This window comes from Ascidia mentula, chromosome 3 (genome assembly GCF_947561715.1).
Source record: "Ascidia mentula chromosome 3, kaAscMent1.1, whole genome shotgun sequence".
Taxonomy (NCBI): domain Eukaryota; kingdom Metazoa; phylum Chordata; class Ascidiacea; order Phlebobranchia; family Ascidiidae; genus Ascidia; species Ascidia mentula.
The window spans coordinates 21,624,757-21,648,098 of record NC_138568.1 but is presented as its reverse complement, the minus strand read 5'-3'; the positions used below and the strand labels follow the sequence as shown (position 1 = coordinate 21,648,098).

At 38.2% G+C, this 23,342-nt stretch overlaps 2 protein-coding genes across 3 annotated transcripts in view; both read left to right on the top strand.

Moving 5' to 3' along the window:
- Positions 1–814: 814 nt before the first annotated feature.
- LOC145894880 (uncharacterized) overlaps positions 815–23,342 on the top strand; it is a 45,094-nt gene continuing 22,566 nt past the window's right edge. The window contains exons 1-3 of one of the 2 annotated variants that reach the window (XM_082983548.1): positions 815–936; positions 1,494–1,604; positions 2,353–2,519. In XM_082983548.1, the coding sequence (XP_082839674.1) occupies positions 863–936; positions 1,494–1,604; positions 2,353–2,491 (324 nt within the window). In that variant the 5' untranslated portion in view covers positions 815–862 and the 3' untranslated portion in view covers positions 2,492–2,519. Of the gene's footprint in view, positions 937–1,493; positions 1,605–2,352; positions 2,792–23,342 lie in introns of those variants that run through there. The other variant, XM_082983547.1, reaches the window with a different exon arrangement.
- Positions 14,643–15,317, top strand: LOC145895952 (uncharacterized). The gene has a single exon (XM_082984721.1). It carries the CDS (start codon positions 14,643–14,645, stop codon positions 15,315–15,317), a length of 675 nt encoding a protein of 224 aa, XP_082840847.1.

Here is a 23,342-nt window from a genome sequence, read left to right as displayed (position 1 = left end):
TGGCTAAAGAATATGAGGAGTTTGCCAGGTTTGACAAATTATTTCGTGGCCAACTACCTGCACCACGATTTGAACCTGATCCATTGATACAACTTAATCTAACTTTGCTGGGCGACTTGGATGTGGAGAAATGTAAGTCTAGATACAATATTAACGATGGCACGGGACAAGATTTACTTCACACGTTCATTAAAATTGTACAAGACCGAGACGAATTTAAAGCAGGAAATTACTTCTTTATTCGCTGCGGATCTGATGCTGGGGATCGAGATATTATTTTGCTGTCCCGCCCAACTGGTAATCAACCTGGAAACGGAATAATCATTACCTCTGCTCTTACAAACCAACCCAACGGATACAGCTACTTTATGAATGATGATCACGTCTGCAGATTGCGTGGGTTTTGTGATTACTTTTCGGAGTTTATGACAGAATCAGTCAACACCGAAGGCAACACGGGAAACGAGGATCGGTTTTTCGAGCTTTCCGTTCTCTTCGTGTTCGAGATTGCCAGACGACTTGTTGTTGGTGATGTTCACCAATCCATCCCTGTGTCATCCTGCATCGCCGCTTGTGTTTTGAGAGAAGAAAGGCGAAAGGCTGTGGAAACGAAATTGAACACACTTTTTGACAACTTTATTATAGAAACAAGAAAAGTTCATGAAACACTGCAGTCAAGGTCGGTTATAAAGCTTTTCGAGATTCTGTATTCGTTTTCAACAGAAATATATTTTACTGTTTAGTTTTCACGAAACGCTTGCTTTTAATGTATCTAAAACGATTAATGCTATATAATTATTTTGTCCTTAGTGTTCTCAAAATAATTGCAGACGGACCAGAGTTTGATGGAAAGGTCACAGCGATGAATGAAATAACCACGAAGTTTCAGGAGTTTTTAACTGAAAAAGTAGAAGCAGAAGAAGCATTGCAGAGAAGGTCGGTTCAAAAGCTTTTATCGATGTTTGCATCTTTCATAACAAAGAAGTAAATATAGCCCTTATAACGCAGTGATATTTCATACAATGACATGATAGGCAGGATCGCCCCACTGCGCATGTCCTTGCTTGTTAGCTGTGATCGCCAAGCAAGGACCTGCGCAGTGGGGCGATCCTGCCTATCATGCCATTACATAAAATATTACTGCGTTATCTGATACGGTGGTAGAGATCCTCTACGGAAATATGAAGGTTGCCTGACAAGTTATGCGCTTGCGCACTAGTGTACCTTGGCCACAATATACCCTGTGAAACCGCAAAGCTCGTGTAGCTCAGTTGGTAGAGCGTTGGGCCTGGTTAGCCCACGGTCGAGAGTTCAAACCTCACCGGGTGCTTGATTTTTCTAATCTTCCTCCGACTTGTCAGGAAAAAGTGGCTGATCCAGCTAGGCTGCAATGCCTGGGCTGCCAAGCCTGCAAACCTAATGTATAGATCATCTGTTGAGTATTTCTTGCTTGTAACAATGTAATTATAATGGTGTTTTCCCGGTGTTGTCAGTGTAACAAGAGAAGTGCTGGGTTATGAGGAAGAAATTATAGAGGAATTAATCGACGTTTTTCGTTTGGGCTTTGATGAAAGAGAAGAAGCAGCAAAACAAATGCATGACCGGTGTGTAGAGATTTATTGAACATTACAATTCACTCTACCTTACTGCATGTTTACTGATATTGCTGTTTACAAATATATTCAATAAATATATTCAATAAACTGATATTGCTATTTACAAAAAATATATTAATTCAAATTAAAGTTTACTCTTCGAGCAACAGTAGGGTTTTGTTCGGTGATAATAGGATTGTTACTCATATTCTTGATAGTTAGTCGAAAGACTGCGAATTCTAACGTGAAATAATATTTTGGTGTAAACTGGATCGAAAGAGGGTTAAAGTGTCTACCATGCTGTGTGGTTTATTTAGGCGAATTTAAGTGAAACTGAACGGGGTTACTTCAGTGGTTGACACTAAAAACACCTCACGGACGGGCGATATGGGGAAATCCCTATCGCGCCACGGGGTTACTTCAGTTCAATGACGGGCTTCAGTCGTATGTGTCACGCATACTACGTAATCGCCCGTCCGTGAGGTGGTTAAAGTGTCTACCAGCACACGATACGCAATGAGAACAAAAACAATTTTTTTTTTATTTAAGGTTGAACATATGTGTTTATCAATAAATCATAAACTTTCCTAACATAAGATGATGTATACATAGTACACGAGGTGGGTATTTCCCGTAGGTTAATCCAGAAACATATGTTCAATCTTAAATAAAAAAAAAAATTTTTTTTGTTATTATTACGTTACTGTTTTAAAACATGCAACAAGGCCCTAACCGACCTATCGTTCCGTTGCAACAGTTACTACCGAATGATGTATTCAAATGATGAAAACATGACACCTGAGGATCTCAAAGAACAACTCAAGCAAAAGATGAAAGATCTCTTCAATCCACAATTTGATGTTGATGAAATTGCTGATAGAATGGAAAGGCTGTAAACCCCGCAACCAGCATTTACAAGCAGCAGTTAAATGGAAAATTGGACCGGCATGAAAACCACGCAAATAATAAATTGGAACCATGGGTTTATCCACATGAATATTTTCATTTCACGGTAATGTTATGATTTTCATGCACATACAAGCATTTACCAATTTCCGCAATCTCTTTCCAGATTTTTTATTAAATGCAGCATTAAGTTTCACTTTTCTGATATGGATTTCTTCATTCCATTATTGAATTGAATCGATTTTAAGAAACATAAATGACCAACAAGATTTATTTTTAGGAATTAACTGGTTTCGTGCTTATTTACACAAAATTTTAAATGAAAGTGTTTTTAACGTGATTTTCCATTGTTTTATCGTCATGTAGCGCATTTAGTGTAGTTCAATTATACCCAGGTTGCTGTTTCCTAGTTCTGTAAATAAACTATAAACAAGCTTGATAAAAAGTTTTGTAAAACGTTTTTAATGAAGCTGTTAGGATCTAGTCGTCTTAACCTTTCTACCGAAACCACGTTTTCCCGTTGAGCGAAATACTGAACTACATGCGCTGAACAAAGATATTGGACCGCGGACAGAAATGGAAAACCCCTAATAACTCTTCTCTCAATCCGGTTGAGTGAAGAAGGCGTTAAAAACCGGTGAAGCGTTGAATCAGTCGGTTGTTATGCTGTAAATCACAATGGTCATGTAACAACATATTAGGTAGCGTCGCTCGCCAGTAATGTACAGTCTATTTACTGGCGTATGGCATCACACCTGGTCTGTAATTGAGTTTAACGAAATGCTTGATTGCTGGTTTTTGCAACGGATGAAACTTGGAGTCAGTCATGCGTGGCGAAATTCTTACCCACATTAACCTTGTAACAATGGACAGACTTTAAACAAAAACAACCAAACCAAAAATTTAAAGATTTTTAAAACGTTTGTAACAAATAATGATGTTTTTATAAAAACACAGCAGTTTTTAGTAATTACTGATTCTTTCCGCACAAAAGCAACAATAGTGAATCTCGCTTAAGATGAAAGGCGCATTTGGTTCGCAAAGTACTCTGGAACAATGCCCTTACGACCCACTCTTACTCATGTAGTAGTAACCAGGTAAAATTACAAATTAAATGCTTTGTACTTTGCGCAAAACTCAACTACGCAAAAGAACAAAGCAATCAAGTAATTACAACAGAACAATAAGTTGAGTTCCAAAAGCCAACACTCCTGTCTTTGTTGTAATTGGAAACGGTTGTCGTGAGCGTTTCAGAAATAATTTCTCGCATGACTGAGTAAACGTCAACTATTTTTAACCAACCCGGAATGTTCAGGTTGAGGTTTGACAAATTTCGGCAACAACTGATTCGCACTGACGTAGAAATCGAATAGTTGAAGGAAGTCGAAAAATGAAAGGATTTCTATCGAGCAAATGCACCTGGCTTGGTTGGGACACAAACTAAAACAGGCTCCGTTAAATTTTATAGTAAATTTTTAGAAGCTTTACCAAATACAAAAAGTACGCATTATAGTGCCTTCTATATAACTTTGAACATATCAGAAATGCGTTGTAGAATTAGGAAAAATTGCTCTCTGGCATCACCATGTGGATAGATACAGTTATAAAGTCACACGTGTGGTTTGGCTGTTGGCTGTAGAGCTAAGGATATATTCAACCTGTTTTTTTTGCATTGGCATATAAATTTCAGTTGCAAAAATAGCCAACACAAACATTTTGCTGAACTTTAGCGAAGAAACTTATGCAATGGTGGGTGAGATTGAAGTCTCAGACTAATATGGTGCGATATGTGCAGACGCCCCGTGTATTTTATCAGTGCGTTTTAGGAATGAGCTTGTGACCAAGAGAGCGTATGAAATCTTTTGTAGTCTCTCTCGGATTCCAGGAAATTTAAAATGTCACCTTCCCGAAGAGATCCTTTTGCATTGCGGATATTTGATCGGGTGAACCATTTAGAACCTCCACGCAAACCTGGGTACATTGTCCTTCTTAAACCTGTTCTTCTGTTCTTCTGCTTAACAGAATAATAGCTTTGTTGTGGCTCATTACTATTTCGCACTGATGATAAACGCAGTTGAGTTCGAAACGTCTGCTGTTCAGTATGCTTAACAGCATAATAGCTTTGAACTTCTTTTTTAAAATAGTTAAAATAGTTAAGTTTTTTGCACCCAAAAATAGTGTTATAAATGCACCAACTCAAAAGGAAGGTTGCAGTTAACTGCAAAAAATTACTAAACGAGGTTTATCAATATTTGTTCACCATCGAATAACGTTGTTTGGCAAAGGATAAAACACGGTATCAAGTAACTCTGGACGATGAGGTCGAGTTTCGGATAATTAGGTTTGGAATTTTGTCCAGAGGTGAATGAATCTGACAGCCAGCGACGCAGTCAAACCAACCTTTCTCGCAGAAATGTGTTTTAGTGTCGAGACTTAGTAGGGCGGTAAGGTATAGCAACAGTGTAAAAAAGTACAACGTTCACAAATCTTGATTTCAAGACTAACTGCTGCAAATTGCTTACATGTCACGTGATGTTTCGCTTTAACGCGTCACAGCGACAACTTTTACCTTTTCATAATCTTTGACCAGGAAGAAATGGTGAAAGGTTGTTTTCTAGCTGGATCACTGTGTGTAGAATTTTGCTGTATAGATTGTATGGGCAGTCAGTGTACAAGGTTACAAACACGTGTTAAAGTGGTCTTTTGCGTTTAAATTTATGCCTAGCTTAATCAAACACGGAATTGTTTAGTGCTGGGGGTGGGCAAAATTGTTCGCTTTAAAACGGATTCTTTCCGTAAAGGCTGGGTTCTAAAACGTCATGTGATCTTCAATAAAAAAAAATGCACAAAGAACCTGGCTAACGGACATCGAATGGTAACCGGTCACGTTTGGTGACGTAAGGAACTGACCAGTCGACCGCAGGAGTTTTTTTATCTTGATAATCAGAAGCAGAAATGCTTGGGTTTTAACAAATTCAAATATTTGGTTCTGTTTCAGTTTCGGTTTTCACAATTTGTGTTTATTCGATTCGAATTCGCAAAAACTTGATTCGAATACCTCATGATTCAAGTTCCACTAAATCGTTTGCTTGTGCAAGTTGTTACTCTATCGTGATGACAAAAACAAATTGTTCAACTGTTTACGCTAAAGCAGCCAAAGACTCTTTTGTTCGCAGGAACAGTTTTGATTCAAGCCACCTGATTTAACTATTTCTGGTTCGGGAATTACAATTTACCGGTTTGGTTCGGTCCCAGTTGGAATAAATAAGCCACTGAGAATGCGCAATTTTGCTTTGGTTTGTTATTGCCTCAGTAAACGCATTTAAGGTTTTAGTTGTTTATTCAACTTAAACATTTGCTTTCAGAATTAAAACTATTTAGAATGACAAACCTAAATCGCTTTGAAGAAAAAGAATACGCGAAACTTAAGGACAATGACAACGAATTCCGGGACCAACTTCTTTCGTGTCTACAAATCAATGAAAACTTGCTGAATAACCTCAAAAAGCATCTTAGTTCTCCTCCCAAAAAATTTAAATTAGCGGCTAGTTTCCATTTTGACGAAAGTAATGGACAAAACCTGCTTTACACAATGATTGAAATTGTACAAAACCGTAGTTTCAGAACAGGAAATTACTTCTTCTTTCGTTGTGGATCCGATGAGAATCGAGATGTTATCTTGCTCGCAAAACCAACCGAAGCTGAACCTGGAAACGGAGTAATCATAACCTCTGCTTTAAACGACAAACCGAACAGTTTTGACAGCTTCATCGACGAACATGGCGATAATTTAATTGGATTTTTGCACTACTTTCAAAGATATATGACCGAGTCAGTCAACACGAAAGGTCCCAGTGATTATGAAGGTCTTTTCTTTGAGCTCTCTGTTCACTTCGTCTTCGAGCTTGCCAGACGATTATTTGATGACGATGCATACAAGTCAATTCCTGTGTCATCCTGCATCGCCGCTTGTGTATTAAAAGATGAAATGGGAAAGAGAAATATTGAGGATACGAAAGACGAAATGGCCAAAATATTGGAACAGCCATATACCTGCAAAAAAGATGAAATTAAACTGATGCAAAGGTGAATTTCAATACCTTTCATACTAAGTACTTTGTAAATAGCAAACTAATTTGCAAAGGTTTTTGAAAACGTTTTCAATGTATTTTTTTGGAAACGTTTTCAATGTATTTTATTAGTTATAAATAATATTTTTTATAAATAATGTTCACAACCTTTCGTTTTATTTAGCGTTAGTTCTTTAAGAAGAAGCCTGTTGGATTTAATGGCGCAGAATTTAATGGAACAGTTGATTAACATTTTTCGAGGGGATTTCGATGAAAGAGAATATGCAGCACAAGCATTGTTAATAAGGTATTGTAGCAATTTATCTTTAATTGATTGGAAATTAACCTATGGTAACTAACATATTGTTAAAATGTTGAAAAATCAGCAATTCGGTTGCAAAGCTTTCAACATTCGTTCACGGAATTACAAACAATACGTTTGTGTTGATTGTACCAAAGTATTGGATCATTCTCACAACAACAGCATTGCCCTTTGTATTAATTAAATGAACTTCAACTGCCTACATTTTTAAGATGTACAAAGACATCTTTTGTCCAGCATTGCTATGTATTATTGTAAGATTAGTAAGATTTAACCAGATGAGTGGCTTTTTAACGCCCATTGAATTTTGCTGTAAAAGTTGACATTCCCAAAAAAAGCTTTTTTTTTACCTGTGTCAATTGTTGGAACAGTTATTACAAAGCTGAGGACGATGGTAAAGAGTCAGCGAAGACGAAGGAACAAAGTAGGGAAAAACTGCAAAAGAAGATGAAGCATCTCTTCAATCCTTTTTATGAAGAGGAGCAAAGTTCCAGAGAGGAAAGTAAACTGCATGAAGACATTCCTCAAAATTTTCGTCCAAACCAAAGTAAAGATTCGAAGCAGTCAGCAAGTATCGGTCAAAGCCTAAAATTAACCCCACGGAAAATCTTCCCAAATACACGAAACGTCAATAATCTTAACAACAAAATGCAGCTTGTCAGCAAAAGTTGCGATTCTAAAGCGACGAGCAGCAAAACACAAAAATTAGGCGACACAAATTCTCCGAAAACACGTGATGTGTTTTACTAAAGTAAATGTCCAGAATGACTACAGAAATCAGTCTGTGCACCCTCTCAAGCAATGCCTGGATTTAAACGAAATTTATCTTTTTATCGTTTTGTTGTCGTTGAACATGTACACGAGTAGTTGACTCGTATCCGAGTTTTTAGTCTTTGTGAATCCTGTAAATTACAATATTTCAGCTTGTATATATTTTTAGCGCAGAGAAAAATAAGGACCACTGTTTTAAAACTTTTGGTTGTGGTAAAATCTCGCTAAATTCTAAAGACCAGAAATGATTTTTGAAACACGGAAAGGTGTCGCTTTAATTTCAAGACCGTAATTTGCCTGCAGCGTTGGCATCGTCTTCCATGAGTTGCTGAGGAAAGTTTGCTGTCGAACCACTATCCAAAATAGCATAAAGTTTTAGTCGTGTAAGCATGCAAGAAATCGGTTGATTATTTCTTTAGTTTTCGGGTGTTTTTTTGCGTTCCTGGCCCCAGTACTTTTCACAAACTAAAGACTAAAATGTAACTACTTTATTTTCGTGTTTTATTTCAAATTTGAGAAATTGTTTGTCGTTTTTTTCTGTGTTAAATTATTTCTTGAGTTTATGAATTATTTAATAAATTTTTGACGGCACATCCACGTTGATTTTTTTTGGTCATGGTGTTGCTGATTTTCTCTTTTAGAATTTGGGCAACTATGGATTGTTACGTTAATATTAACACCTAAAAAACACAGGCCCCAGGGTGCGCTACGGAGCTATAAAAACCTGACTTTGCAACACCTCTTTATTAGCTCCAAGTTGCAATAGATGGCCTATTACAGCAAACTGCAACTGGATAGGCTTTATATTTAGATGTTGTTGTTTTTTCAGGCTTGTTGATGGTGTTAGTGCTATCAAAGTATATTTGGTTTTAATGTTGTAATCATAAAGTAAAGGGTGCGTTAACACAGGGGTTGGCAGATACAATTGCATAAACCTTCAGTATGAAAGATTTTTGGGCAACACTAATGTACGCTGAGCCCTGGGAGGGGGTTTATTTTGCGTTGTACATTTGGCGATGTTTTACTTAATATCATTGCATAGTAAACAATCGGCAATTACTTGAACCGTTCAAATAATATTTCTTGGCTTGAATTAATTCGGTTTACTTAAATTTCTGCATTTTCTAATGAGGCAAAGTTCCAAGACATTATAGTACCTGTATGTGGTAGCAATTAACGCAGTATTTAACAAAAAAATAACCTAAAATAACATAAGTGCTGTTTTCCAATGAATACCGGTCTGTTGCCAGAAACAGTAAAACAAAGGCAAGTTTGAGCTTGCAGCAGAATATTACATGGATATTTCATCCTGGGGCTGAGCCGTTGAGTCTTCGCAAATATTAACCTATGGTTTAAATAACAGGGCTTGTTCTTTACCAAACTCGGCGAGTTGGGACTGGCACAGACGCGCCTGTTAGTTCGCCGCATAATGTCGGTCAATAACAATGCCCGCTGTTGATTTACTAGCCACATAATTGCCTTCTTAAAACATGAAAAGCTTTAAACAAATCCCGATAATCAAAAAATGAACGAGTATATTTGAATTGTTTTAACTTCTGTTTGAGTGATTCTCATATCATAGTAGTTTGAGTGATTGCACGATGTTGAAGTAAATTTATTCAGAGGCATCAAATGTCAGAGTGGGCGCAATGGTAACGCAAATATCAAGGTTTGTACCTTGAACTAAACCTGTGTTGGCTTGAAAGGGCGGGTAATGGCATGTATTCGCGATGGATTGAATAATTGAACTTGATAGCTCTGTGCAAACTTCAGACAGGCATTTGCAGAAAAACATGCCGCTGTTTAACGCGATTTTGGGTGGAGGAGTAATAACGTTGGTTGAATTGCATAATCGTCTGGTTGAAACACTTACGAGAGAAGAAGACGGAGAAAAAGAAGAAGAGAAAGAGGAAGAGCGAAATAAAAGGAGAGGGGAGAAGCTGATGGGTCAGAAAAAGATAAAAGAAAACGAAGAAGAAAAGAAAAAGCAAGAGGGTACCAGTGGGCAAGGTAAAAAGAAAGATGATAAAGATGACGAGGAAGAGGAAACAGGAGAAGAAGAAGAGGAAGAAGAAGAGGAAGAAGAAGAGGATGAGCTCATGAAAAAGCTTCAAAAAATATTGGAGAATTACCTTAGAGATATGGGCATCCAGTGTCTTCCACAATGGCTTATGGGAAGTTTCAGAGCGTGGAAAGGCCAGGATTTACTAAAAATTTTCATTGAAATTGTCCAAAACAGGGAAAAGTTTCAAACAGGAAATTACTTCTTCCTTCGCTGCGGATCTAATGCTGGAGATCGAGGTATCATTTTGCTCGCCAACCCAACTCATGATCAACCTGGAAACGGAATAATCATTACCTCAGCTCTTACAAACCAACCCAACAGTTACAGCTACTTTCTTGGCAATTATGCCTACCGATTGCGTGGGTTCTGCAAGTACTTTGAGAAGTTTATGACAGAATCAGTCGATACCCCTGACTGCAGAAGCAACGAGGGTCGTTATTTCGAGTTGTCAGTTCTTTTGTTATTCGAGATTGCCAGACGACTTGCCGACGGTGATGGCTACCATTCCATTCCTGTGTCATCCTGCATTGCCGCTTGTATTTTGAGCGCGGCACAGGAACTCGAGGAAGAATTGATAAAAGGGTTGGTGAAAGTTTTTCAAGGAAGTCTTGATGAAAGAAAAAAGGCTGCAAACAGAATGTTGAATAGGTACAATTGCTTTCTTTATCGTTGTTTTTAATTTCCTTAAACTAAGTTACAATTCATGTGTTGATATGTAACATTAAGTGTTGGAATTAGGGACTTGATTAACGCAAAACTAAACGCATTTCATTGATAATCTTGATTGATTACAATAGTCACCTGGAAACCGGAGGAGGTGAAAATGAAGCGCTGAAACAAACGAAGAAAGAACTTTTCAACAGGGATGAAGAAGAGGAACTAGATGATAGTTGGGAGAGCGAAATTGATGAACTCTCCAAAGATTTCGACAAAAAAATGTAAAACATGCTAAGATTTTGAGTGCTGGCATTTGGAAAATCTGAAAATTTATTATTTTATATCACAAACGCAATCAGCCTAATTGCAAATTTCTGGTTAGCATTGTGTTGCTTAGCTACCGAATACTACGCCCGGAGTAAAATTGTTGTATATTTCTGTTGGTTTATAAGTGTGTTAGTTTGGTTTGCTATTATAATTTGAGTTTTGAGTTACTTTGGAAGAAAACGCTTTCAAATCAATTACTTTTTCTCAAATTTTGCGTTGTATTCATTGAGTTGCAGACAGCAGTACACAATGTTTCTATTTGCAGTTGCAATTTAACATCTAGTCCACCCCTATACGGTCACCACCCGCACTGCATGATGAAATCTTGCAGGCTGGCGTACTGCTTTAATGTCTGCAGCGCAATGATTGCATTCTGGTATTTTTCTTCCATATAATTATAAATGTTGTTAAACGTTCTTTACGTCTTATTAAACACTCTGGGCTTTAACCCTGAAAATAATGTGTTTTGACGTGCTTTGATTTTGCTTGGTTAAGACTGTGTGTCTAATTACAAACTGCATTGTCGCTAATGTTTGAGTCGAGCGTTCGCAAATATTAGCCTGGTATTCCTGGTTAGGTTTTCTGTTTACAGACCTGGGCTTGCAGAGACTGGCACGACAAACGTGACGACTGCGGCTACAGGGGGCGGAACCAATACCAACGTTAGCTGTAGATTAACCGTGCGAAGGTTTTGGAAAGTAAAAAGGGTGGGCTATTGCCCGACACCAACTCAGATAAACAACATCATATACTGGGTCGTCATTAGTTTGTTTTGGTTCGTGAGTTGTTTGCATACAAACTCGAATCACGTGGTTAAATCACTTGATAATATTCGGGGGTATCATCAGGACGGTCCATAGAAGTTAACGCAAGTAATTCTGGCCACAAGCTCGTGATCACCGTTATGAGAATTTCGTTGCACTTTGATCGAGTTTACGTGTTTTGCGGAGAGTTTAATCCTTGGCCTACCACCAATATTAAGCCTACTTGTTTGCATTTCATGATGGTTAGCGTTTTTTATTACGTTCCATAATAAATCGAATTAGAGCCCGAAGCTCGTGCTAAAAAAAAACAAAGCTACTTTTTCCCGACAAGCCAGTGCAAGATTTTGTACTTGTTGCTGCACAAAAATATCATTACGTCATTTTGTTGCAAGTTTTAGTTGAAGTCATGGTTAACATACGCACGGATTATCCCTGACGGAATATTATTGCGTTAGGAAACTGGCATTGGTGCCTTAATATGTTGAATGTTGGTGCATCTTGTAAGTAATGAATTTACAAAAAGTTGTGACGCCAGAATTCCCAGAAGGTGATCAACGACACATGAACAGCATAAGCCCGATCAAGAATATTTATATGGCATTAATGCACAGTGTTGTCCGATGAGAAAATCAAAAACATCACAGAATCCGAAGCTCGTTAAAACAAGGAGTTATTTTGGGTAGAAACATAAGAATGAGTAAATTGGAACTGATTTGCCCAAAATTGAGATTCTGTTTGCTGTGTACTAGTTTTCCCCATAGTAAGTTTTGTGTAGTTAGAGTATGTGTATTGTTAGCAATGTATGTTCTCCAGTGCACTGGTAAAATTTTAAACTTATATTAATATGCATGATGTAGTAGTGGTGCAACATGGAGCGCCTGCTAGTTCGTGGTGAACAATTTACCAAATTTTATGAGAATACTAGTGTTGATATTTGAGTTAACAAACTCCTGTGAAGGAGTAAGTAGTTTCCTGGTGTTTACATTAGCGGGTTTTTGTTTAAACTTCTGTGGCTTCGTTGAGGTAATGTGGTTGGTGTCACAACAAAACACAATGATGATATTGTAGCAGCAACCGGGCAATTTCGGACAACAGGGTCGATATAAGGACAAGTTTGTGTGTCAAGCGAAAGATCAGATACCACAAAATATCGGTAAAGAGTTCTTAAACTGAACTACTAGATTAAGAGCTGCAATTTCTACTTGTAAGATCTCATCAGTACAGCTGGTGACTGTGGCACTGGGCTGGCTGGTAGACGAGAAGACACAGATTTCCTTTAGGCCAATCGGCGATCGGTTGGGTTCTTAACGAGGCAGATTTGGTGGAAATATAAGAATAAGTAAATTCGAACTGATTTGCCCAAAATTGAGATTCTGATGGCTGTCTACTGGTTTTCCTCATAGTAGGATAAGGGAAAATGTTACATTATTTAAAAAAAAAACTTTCTCCTTTATGTTTTGCATTGTCTGCCCCATGCGTGCCACTGGAGACTGTTGCACTTACGCATACCGGGACGCACAGACAAACAATATACAGGAAGTGGCCATTTATTGCGCATAAAAGTGGCATATTAGTTTGACGCCATAATAATTTGAAGCCAGATATGATATCAAGCGTACAGTGAGTATAGACCTGAGTCTGATAACTTCCGAGAACCTTAGGGACTCATTGTGTTTTTTTAAACGTTTGTACAAATTGTTATTATAATTGGTCATAAATAGTAACGATTACAAAAAGGAAATTATTTGTTTCAATAATTCAGCTCAGGTTTAAAATAGAGAATCTGAAATTACTTCAACGGCTGCCATGTCCGATGAATATCAGAAGTTTGCGGAGTTTGACAAAAATTTCTGCGATCAACTAACTAGACCAGGAATTGAACCTGATCCATCAACGTTGATCAATGAAATTTTGCTAAGAAACTTAAACAGACATTGTGAAAAATATGAACATTGTTTGCCATCGAAAGATTTGATGCCTCGATACAAACTTACAGGTCTCAAGGGACGAGACTTACTTTACACTTTCATTGAAGTTGTGAAAAACAGATCCAACTATAAAAAAGGAAATTATTTCTTCTTTCGCTGCGGATCTGATGCTGGGGATCGAGATATAATCTTGCTCGCCAATCCAACTAATAACCAACCTGGGAACGGGTTGATAATTACCTTTGCTCTTACAGAACAACCCAACGGTTACAGCTACTTTATGAATGATGATCACGTCCACAAATTGCGTGGGTTTTGTTATTACTTTCAGAAGTTTATGACAGAATCAGTCAACACCGAAGGCCGCAATAAACGCAAAGAGGGCCGTTTCTTCGAGCTTTCTGTTCTCTTCTTGTTCGGGATTGCCAGACGACTTGTTCCAGACAATGAAAATAGTCCAGATATGAAGAAAAAGCTTGATTCCATTCCTGTGTCATCCTGCATCGCCGCTTGTCTATTGAGAATCGCCAGGAAGAGGACTGATGAGGATTAGGAAGAATGGGAAGAGGATATAATCGAAGATCTGATTTACATTTTTCGAATGGAATTTGAAGAAAGAGAAGAAGCAGCAAGAACAATGCTGGAAAGGTTAGTTTTAAAAAATACCCTTCAACTCAACTTTTAACAGAAACAATTTCATTTGCACTTAGTCTGTTGTATTTTATTAATAACACACAAAGAAAGCTCTGCACGCTTGTATATTCTAATGTGTTTGTAAAATGTGTTCGTTTAAAATAGGTTTAAAGAGGAAAGATGTGTAAAGGAAGAAAAAGAACAACTGATGAAACAACTCTTTAATCCAGCTTTTGCCAATAATACTAAAATGTTCACTGATAGAAGAGTTGGAAGAAAGCGAAAACTTGTTGACGAAACATCAACAAATCTTAAAGTGAGAAAACATTAAACTTTCGTGAAACCAGTTTCGAATATATTCTGTTTGTTCTTATGAATTGCAGTTCCACATATCCATATATATACATATTGTAGCGACATAATATGTTGTAAGGATGTGCCGTCGCGGGTTGCGTTGGTTTCGGTGCGTGTTTGCCTTTTTCGTGCGATTCTCTCACGTGTCATGTGTCACGCCATGTACGCACCATTCTATTGACTACGAATAAAGAGCAAGCACGCCACATTTTGGTGACCCCGAGCGTCAAGAAACGATATTTCTTGGACAATGCAGGATCAAGAAGAAGTACTACACACTGCTGTTTCTTTGAAACTACCCACGTTCTGGACTGAACAACCCCGAGTGTGGTTTCAACAAACCGAAGCACAATTTACGCTACGCAAAATATCTTGCGATAGAACGCAGTATTATTATGTGGTGTCAGCATTGGACCAACTAACAGCAAGCCGTCTTTTGGATCTACTTGAAAGTCCGCCTGAGCAGAACAAATACGCAGCAATCAAGGAACGCTTGCTTAGAACATTTGGACTTACGGAGTATGAAAGAGCTGCACGATTGCTTAACATTACCGAGCTTGGAGACCGATCACCATCGCAGCTCATGGATGAAATGTTGTCCCTGATGGCCGGTCATAAGCCATGTTTTTTGTTTCACTACATTTTTCTTCGAACCTTGCCAGAAGAAATTCGGCTCGTGTTGACAAAAGAGACGTTGGTCGAACCAAGGCAATTAGCACAACGTGCCGACGTACTTTGGAAGGCAAGAAACAGCGAGCAATTTTTTGTTTCAAAAGTCCGCAAGCGTGAGATGCCTTCAGCAAGACCTGCGCAGCAATCACGTAAGAACGGTTTCTGTTTTTATCACCAACGCTTTGGCGACCGTGCCCTTAAATGCCAGCAACCTTGTGCTTATCAGGAAAACTTAAAGGCCGGCCGTTGTTAACTGCAGCAGCGGCCGGCGTTCACAAGAATTTGTTTTTTCTATGGGACAGTAATTCACAACAACAATTTTTGGTCGACACTGGAGCAGAAGTTAGCGTTTATCCGGCTTCCAGTAGGGAACGCTTGCGTCAATGCAACGACTTCAAGCTTATAGCCGCTAATGGGAGCGCCATTAAAACATTTGGAACAAAAACAATTTCGCTCGATTTAGTAGCCGGCAAGTTTTCTTGGAAGTTTGTTTTAGCCCACGTGCCCAGGCCGCTTCTCGGAGCAGATTTCCTGCGCGCAAATTCCTTGCTTGTCGACCTAAGGCACAAATGCTTGTTAAACGCTCGTTCCTTTGCGAGTGCACCACTTCATTGCACCAATCACTCACCAATGCAACTCAACGCACTTTCGACAAGTAACAACATTTACGCACGATTGCTAACGCAGTTTCCTTCCATAACTACTCCCAAGTTCTCCGCAGCAACGCCAAAACATCAGGTAGAACACTATATTCCAACTGACGGTCCACCAGTTCACGCAAAAGCACGACGCTTGTCGCCAGAAAAATTGCAAATAGCAAAACGCGAGTTTTCTAAAATGTTGCAACTGGGTATTATTCGCAGATCTTCCAGTCCATGGGCATCACCATTACATATGGTGCCGAAATCATCCGGTGATTGGCGACCGTGTGGTGATTATCGCCGTCTGAATGCTGCCACAATACCAGACCGTTACAATATACCGCACATTCAGGACTTTAGTTCTCGGCTTGATGGAGCAAAAGTGTTTTCAAAAATTGATTTGGTGCGCGGATACCACCAGGTGCCAGTTGCTAAAACCGACATTCCAAAGACAGCCGTCATCACCCCCTTTGGTTTATTTGAGTTCCTTCGCATGCCTTTTGGATTAAAGAACGCTGCTCAAGCTTTTCAAAGACTTATGGATTCTGTTTGTCAATCAATGGATTTTACCTTTGTTTACCTAGATGATATACTGGTTGCGAGTTCCTCGTTAAAGGTTCACCGCACACATCTCAAACAACTATTTCAACGACTTGCAGACAATGGCCTTGTCCTTAACGTGAATAAATGCGTTTTCGGAAAAACGCAAATTGATTTTCTGGGACATCGAATTGATTGCAACGGTGCTCAGCCACTTTCTGACAAAGTTTTAGCCATTCAACGTTTTCCGCCCCCAACTACGCTTAAGGGATATATATATAGGCTGTCAACTTATATTCGATTTGTGCTTTGCTTTATGTTCTAGTTTTATATATACGTTATGTTGTGACGAGAGACATATTTTTTAGAACCTTTAAATGTTCAATGTTCATGTTCTCTGATGTCATAGCTATGACGTAGAATGTTTTTCATCTGTTGATTAACTGTTAGTTGTGTGCACTTAATTGTACTTGATCAATAACCCTTCACTTGTGACGGTGTTCCAAGATGCTTTGGCTGTCGATTATCGCATGTGTCAAAAGAGTCTTACACATTTTATTGAGTGTATTAATAAGTTTGTTAATTACTGATTTCCTGCAAAACACTGTTTAACCAAAAATCGTTGTCGTTATAATTTTTTAAGTTTTTTCATTTGACATTGTGTTGTTTTGTTTGAAATTTTACTCGAAAGACTATTTCTGTCTTTTAAATATCATTATGTGTACACAGAATGTTCTTGTGTTTCATTGAAATGCTTACGACACCGCAATTAAATGCCAGAACCACTTTCAGTCATGAGTATGTGGGTTCTACAACTGCAAATATGATAGGTTACCTTAGCCTGAGAAACTAAATAAGCAATGATGCCCAAGAAATTGTTGAAAACCTACGAGGCAAATGTATTCCATATATGCGAAGATATTGTTTGGAATACATGGGTTCATCCCTCCTAAAAACTGATATATCATAACACAAAAATGCCTGCTGGGTCATCGTTAGAAACATTTGTAGGCAAAATTGGATTATAGGTAGCTACATGACAATCATTTTACTTTTTCCGGCCGAAACGTGTGTCTCACATGCTTGTGTACTTTAAAATACAACAGTCAGTCTTCTTAAAGAGTGCCCAACCCGGATAATTCAGTTTGTAGACGTAAGACTGATGCGGCACATTTCATAATTTGCTTTTTAAATGGCAAATCAATCGTCTCACGGAGATACAGTTACTCTCTGTTTACCGGTCATGATAAGGAGTACGATACAATTGTCCTTAAAACGAAAAGAGTGCAGAGAGAAACTCTAAAAGACTTTTAGCGTTGTCCCTTGTCAGATCCTTGTCCCTCAGTTGGATCTTGACCCTCAGTTGAAGTCGTGGTGTGCGTATTTGGCGTTAAGGTTGATTCGCGATCAAGATGACGCATGGGTTTTTATTTATGCCTGAAACCGACATGCTCATACCGGCGAATTACTTTCTGCATTGCATCGTGCGTCCAAAGACGGGCGCAGTTTAAATTGCGTTCGTGAAGCACATCGTGACCTGTTAGTCCTGACTTAAATCAAGGCAAAACATGCCAATCTAATCAAAAAGTCTCATCGACCCCTTTTAAATTTGTCCCAGCTAATGACAATTTAAACGACAGATTTGTTGACAATTATTGTTGAAGGGCACCTAAGTTTGCTTTTAACATTTACGTGCGCTTACGATCGATGGCGGCTAACACCTCGACGCGTAAAACCACATAGCCATGTTTTTGACTTGACCAAACCAAAACGTTTTGGGCCCGCTAAAAACCCGGCTTAGTTGGGCGTCCAGACTTTTTCTCTTTGGATACTTGCGATCCGGTAGACCAATCGGACTTATTTTATATGCCACACACGAACTCTACGGAAAAGTACATGGAAACCAAACACCAGACTTAAATTTCGTCCAGAGGTGTCGGTACATTAAAGCACATCTTAAATTAACAAATTAAAAGTGAAAAAATACTTAGCCGAAAAGAACCTTGAATTGCGCGGCATAGGTGACGATTCTTGTGTTGAAAAGAGGTAGCTGGAAGACACAAACGACATGTGCAACTGCAATATACTTTTTAATAAAATTTCATTGTTACTGATTTACTTCAAACGGAGTTGAAGCAGTAACGTTTGAAGAGCCATGCTGGGTTATAAAGGATGCCTTTGTTGAACTTGCGCCAACTTTTGTGTGAAGTTAATCATTAATTGGTATTTATATGATGCCACAAAAGCAACGCATGGTCTTCCATGTCACATAATGTTTGCTTTTCTACAAACTGATTACTCGCTTACTCGTTGTCCCGTTACGTGTGTACATAGTGTGAGATTTAAATGCATTCAAACGACGATTGCGTAAAAGCCAGCTGGTAAGTAATCACGAAATCCGCATATTTTAGAAACATTTTCCTTGCTTCTAATGCATTAATATACGTACATTAATCAGTTTATTAAAATTAAACTCGCCTTAATTCGTTGGTTTGCGACGCATGTTGTTGATATTTCGAACAGAACAAATTATTTTGAACACCTTATGCAAATTTTGTCAAGTTTTAAAACAGGGATCGGTATCTTTGGTTCAGTTTTGGGCCATATACCTGTAAAGTGTCTGCAAGAAACATTTTTTACCATTCCATTTCCGTTTAAATTGTTATTACGATGTTACAACCTTGCGATTGGGGATCATATTTATTTTTTACACCGTGTCATATAGCACTCAACCGCGATATTGTTGACTTAATTTGTCAACACGGTTGCGCCACGCAACCTACAGGCTGTCCCATCTGTTTTACGAGAACAAAACAGATGGGGGCAGCTTGCAGGTTGAGGTTTTGGTCATGAACCGAAAGGGAGTTGATATGAATTAGGGATTAATATGAATGGATGTAGTTAATAGATGGATGTATGTTCTTTGAATGTTCTTTAGGCATGTATTTCCAGTATTTAGAGGTCATTATGTTATTTCAAGTGTAGTGTAAACAATATTGGACCACTTTTTACTCGCATGGACCAACATTTTGGATCCTAAGCCGAATACGGATGATAACATGTAAAAAAGATATTTTACTTGTCGAAAATTAGCAACGATCCGAATCAATTATTGCGGTCCTTCCGAAGTTTTTTGTAGAGGAAGATTTACCAAAGAATTTTACGCCCATGTGACAAAATGATGGTGAGGTTACCTGCATCCATTGTACAAAATAACGCACGTTTTGCAGCAATTAACACTGCATTAGATCATGAGATAGAATAATGAATCACAAACAAATATAGCTGTGATTATCGGACATTGGACATTTAGAGGGTGCAATGTGACGTTGTATCAAGACAAATACAACAACATATTAACAATAATAACAATATTAACATAAATATAATGTATTGATAATAAGCATTGTTATATGACAGGTCGCCAGGGCTTTTACTTTTATGCTGACTTCACCTGATTTCTGTTTGGCAATTGAGACTTGTGTGCGGTACGCGGCCAATCCAGTTCCTGTAGTTGAATAAACGTATAATTTCTAACTGGACTTTCTCTTTACCGATATGGGACAAGTTAGGACTGGTCCGGGGGTGACATTTCCTGTTCCGGGTACACGGTCGTTTGTCGACGTTAAAAGGGCCGACAATTGATTACCGCATGGGAGGAGTGGATAATTGCAAATTTCTAGTTAGCATTCTGTTGCTCAGGTAGCGAATATTTCGCGCGGTATTAAATTGTTGTATATTTCTGTTTGTTTGCGAGTGTGTTAGTTTGGTTTGATATTTTAGTTTGAGCTCTTAGTTACTGGAATAAAATAAAATCTATGTCAAATTTTACCTTGTATTCATTGATTTTGTACCTCTTAAACAATTTAAATTAAAACTTTCCTGAAAACAATGTGTTTTGTCGTGCTTTGATTTTGCGTGGTGAAGGTTGTGAGCCAAGTACAAATGTTGCTATAGTTTGAGTTGAGCGTTCGCAAATATTAGCCGGTTATTCTAGGTGAGGTTTACTGTTTACAGACCTGGGCTTGCAGAGACTGGCACGACAAACGTGACGACTGCGGCTACAGGGGGCGGAACCAATACCAATGTTAGCTGTGCGAAACCGTGTGAAGGTTTGGAAAGGTTAAAGGGGCGGGAAATTGCTCGACGCCAACTCAGATAAACAGCATCGTATACTGGGTCGTCATTAGTTTGTTTTGGTTTGTTGGTTGTTTGCTTACAAACTCGAATCACGTGGTTAAATCACTTGACAATATTTGGGGGTATCATCATTGACCACCGTTATAAGAATTTCGTTTGCACTTTGATCAAGTTTACGTGTTATGCGACGAGTTTTAATACTTGACCTCCCACCAATAATAAGCCTATATTGCATTGCATGGCCTGAAAATTGGCGAATCTCTCTAGTGTGAATATCGATGGAAATATAAGTGTGTTCTTACGAAAAAAGCAAAATTCTCACGTGAAGTAAAGACCAAAGGTTTAAATTCGAACTCCCATTAAATTTGCGGTAGTGGTGCAACATGGTGCACCTAGTAGTTCATGGTCAACAATTTACCAAATTTTATGAAAATACTAGTGTTGATTTTTGAGTTTGCAAACTCCTGTGAAGGAGTAAAGTAGATTACTGGTGTTTACATTAGAGGGTTTTTGTTTAAACTTCTGTGGCTTCGTTGAGGTAACGTGGTTTGTGTCTGTCACAACAAAACACAATGATGATATTGTAGCAGCAACAGGGCAAGTTCAGACAACAGGGTCGATACCAGGACAAGTTTGTGTGTTTTCCACAATATATTGCCAGCAGAAACGAGGTTTAACAAAATAATGACAAAAACGTTAAAAATCGTTGTATCAATGAAGTAACAAGCTTTGGTTCAATGTCAGCTGATGTAGTATTAATTGCAAAATCGATATCCCTACTATTAGCATTACCAGTTTCCGCAAATGAAAACACACGTATTATAGAGGTAATATAATGTCACTGAGATAAGATAATGCCTTAGCGAAGTACGTATTCTTCACAGGTTTATTGAGATAATCTAATTAGAAGATTAAATATCATGTGAAAGGCGTGCAGTTCATCTGATGACCCCCGATTTATAGCTTAGTACGAAAGTATAACCTTTATTTTTAACACAGAAATTCTTACACACCGAAGATTTGTTGCTAGTTGGTTAAAAGGAATTGAATGGCCAGAGTAATTAAATGTAACGGCATTTTGGGGTCTCGTAATCTATGGAGTGGACAAGTCTCGTGGAAACGAAACATTGGGACCAAGACAGAAAGTTATGATGAGTTTAGAAAGTACGACAAAATATTTCAAAGCAATTTTCCACAAGTTGTCATGCCAACCAACCATCACCTCAAATTTGGAAAAATATTGACAAATTTGAAAAAATATTGCAAAGAAAAGAAGATCCGGGCTCCCGGTAAACGAGTGGCAAGTTACAACTTTGAGTTGGTCAAGGGTCAAAAGTTGCTTTACAAGTTCATTGATATTGTTCAACACAGAGAAATGTATGAAGAAAAAAATTACTTCTTCTTCCGTTGTGGACCCGGTAAGAATCGAGATATTATCTTGCTCGCATACCCAACTAAAGATCAACCTGGGAATGGTTTAATGATGACCTCTTCCCTCACAAAACAACCAAACACATTTGAATACTTGCTTCAACCGCCAAAAACATACGAGTTTCAAGGTTTTCCGCAATACTTTGAGATGTTTATGACAGAATCAGTCAGCACCAAAGGCGACAGCACGGGAGACGAGGGTCGGTTTTTCGAGATCTCTGTTTTCTTGTTGTTTGAGATTGCCAGACGACTTGCTAATGGTGATGTCCACCAATCCATTCCTGTGTCATCCTGCATCTCCGTTTCTATGTTGAGAGTTTCCATGTCAGAGAGAAAGGAAAATGAGTTAGATGTATTTAGGCAGCTGGAAAAAGTATTTCAAGGGGATTTGGATATGAGGAAAAATGAAGCAAGAACCATCCTGAAGAGGTTAGTATTGTCCGGAAACTCGAAAGGGGGTGATAGACGATAAGCGCCAATGTAAGGTCTTTGTTTTTAAAAGAAATAATAATTGTGCCTATTGGCATTCCCGGTTTCTGTCTAAAAGAAAAGAGCAAAAAAAACAAAAATCACAACAAAACTTAACAGCAAGAACACTTACTCCCTTTCGAGTTTCCGGCAAATGTTGATGCGAAAAAAGACAAATCCGTCGGTCAAACAGACTGCTTCCTGTAGTCATTCGTGACATGTTCTCTATGGTTGGTGTACAAAAGATTTTCGCCTGTGCACATGGCCTGCGGAATGGGGTCATATATCTCCTGAAAAACAGAAACTAACTCTTATTTATCAGAGCGCATATAGAAAATAAAATGCTGGCCCCCAATTACCTTGAAGTTTTTTCTACAGATCCCTAAATCGTTTTACACAAGTAAAAGCAAAGAACGTTACAAGTAAAAATGTTTTCAGGATTTGCTTTCGAATCGCTCGTTTCTACAAAATGCACATCGTAGTGTAACTGAGTCTACGCTGCCCATTAATATTTGAGACATTGGACTGGATATACAAATATATTTAAAGCGCGTTATATTTATAACTTTTTGGTTGGGTTAAAATAGGTTTTACGTGGAAGGAGGTACGAAGGAAGAAAAAGAAAAACTAATGAAACGACTCTTCAATCCAGCTGCAACCGATATTAAACAATGATGTACATAACTGAACGACAAAACAGTTTGTGAATGTCCACAAACCATATGTTAACATAAGTTTAAACCTTCGCGATTGCAAGGATAATACTTATTTACATTTATCGCATACTGTTATTTCAATGTGTAATATGTTGTTTGCAATTTCACAATCCGTAAAAGTCCATGTGTTAGCTTTTGCGATGTAAACTGTGTTTCGTTTTGCACCAAGTTCAATGTATTAATAAAGGGCACTTAGATACTTGTATTTTATAATAGCGCTTTTAACTGTGTCGATTTTCATTGCCATTTCTTGTTGTTTTACGCTTGTATTACACAAAGAATTATTCCGTACTAATTTCACAATAAACACCGCGTTTGTGCTAATTTTTTTGTGTGTTTGCA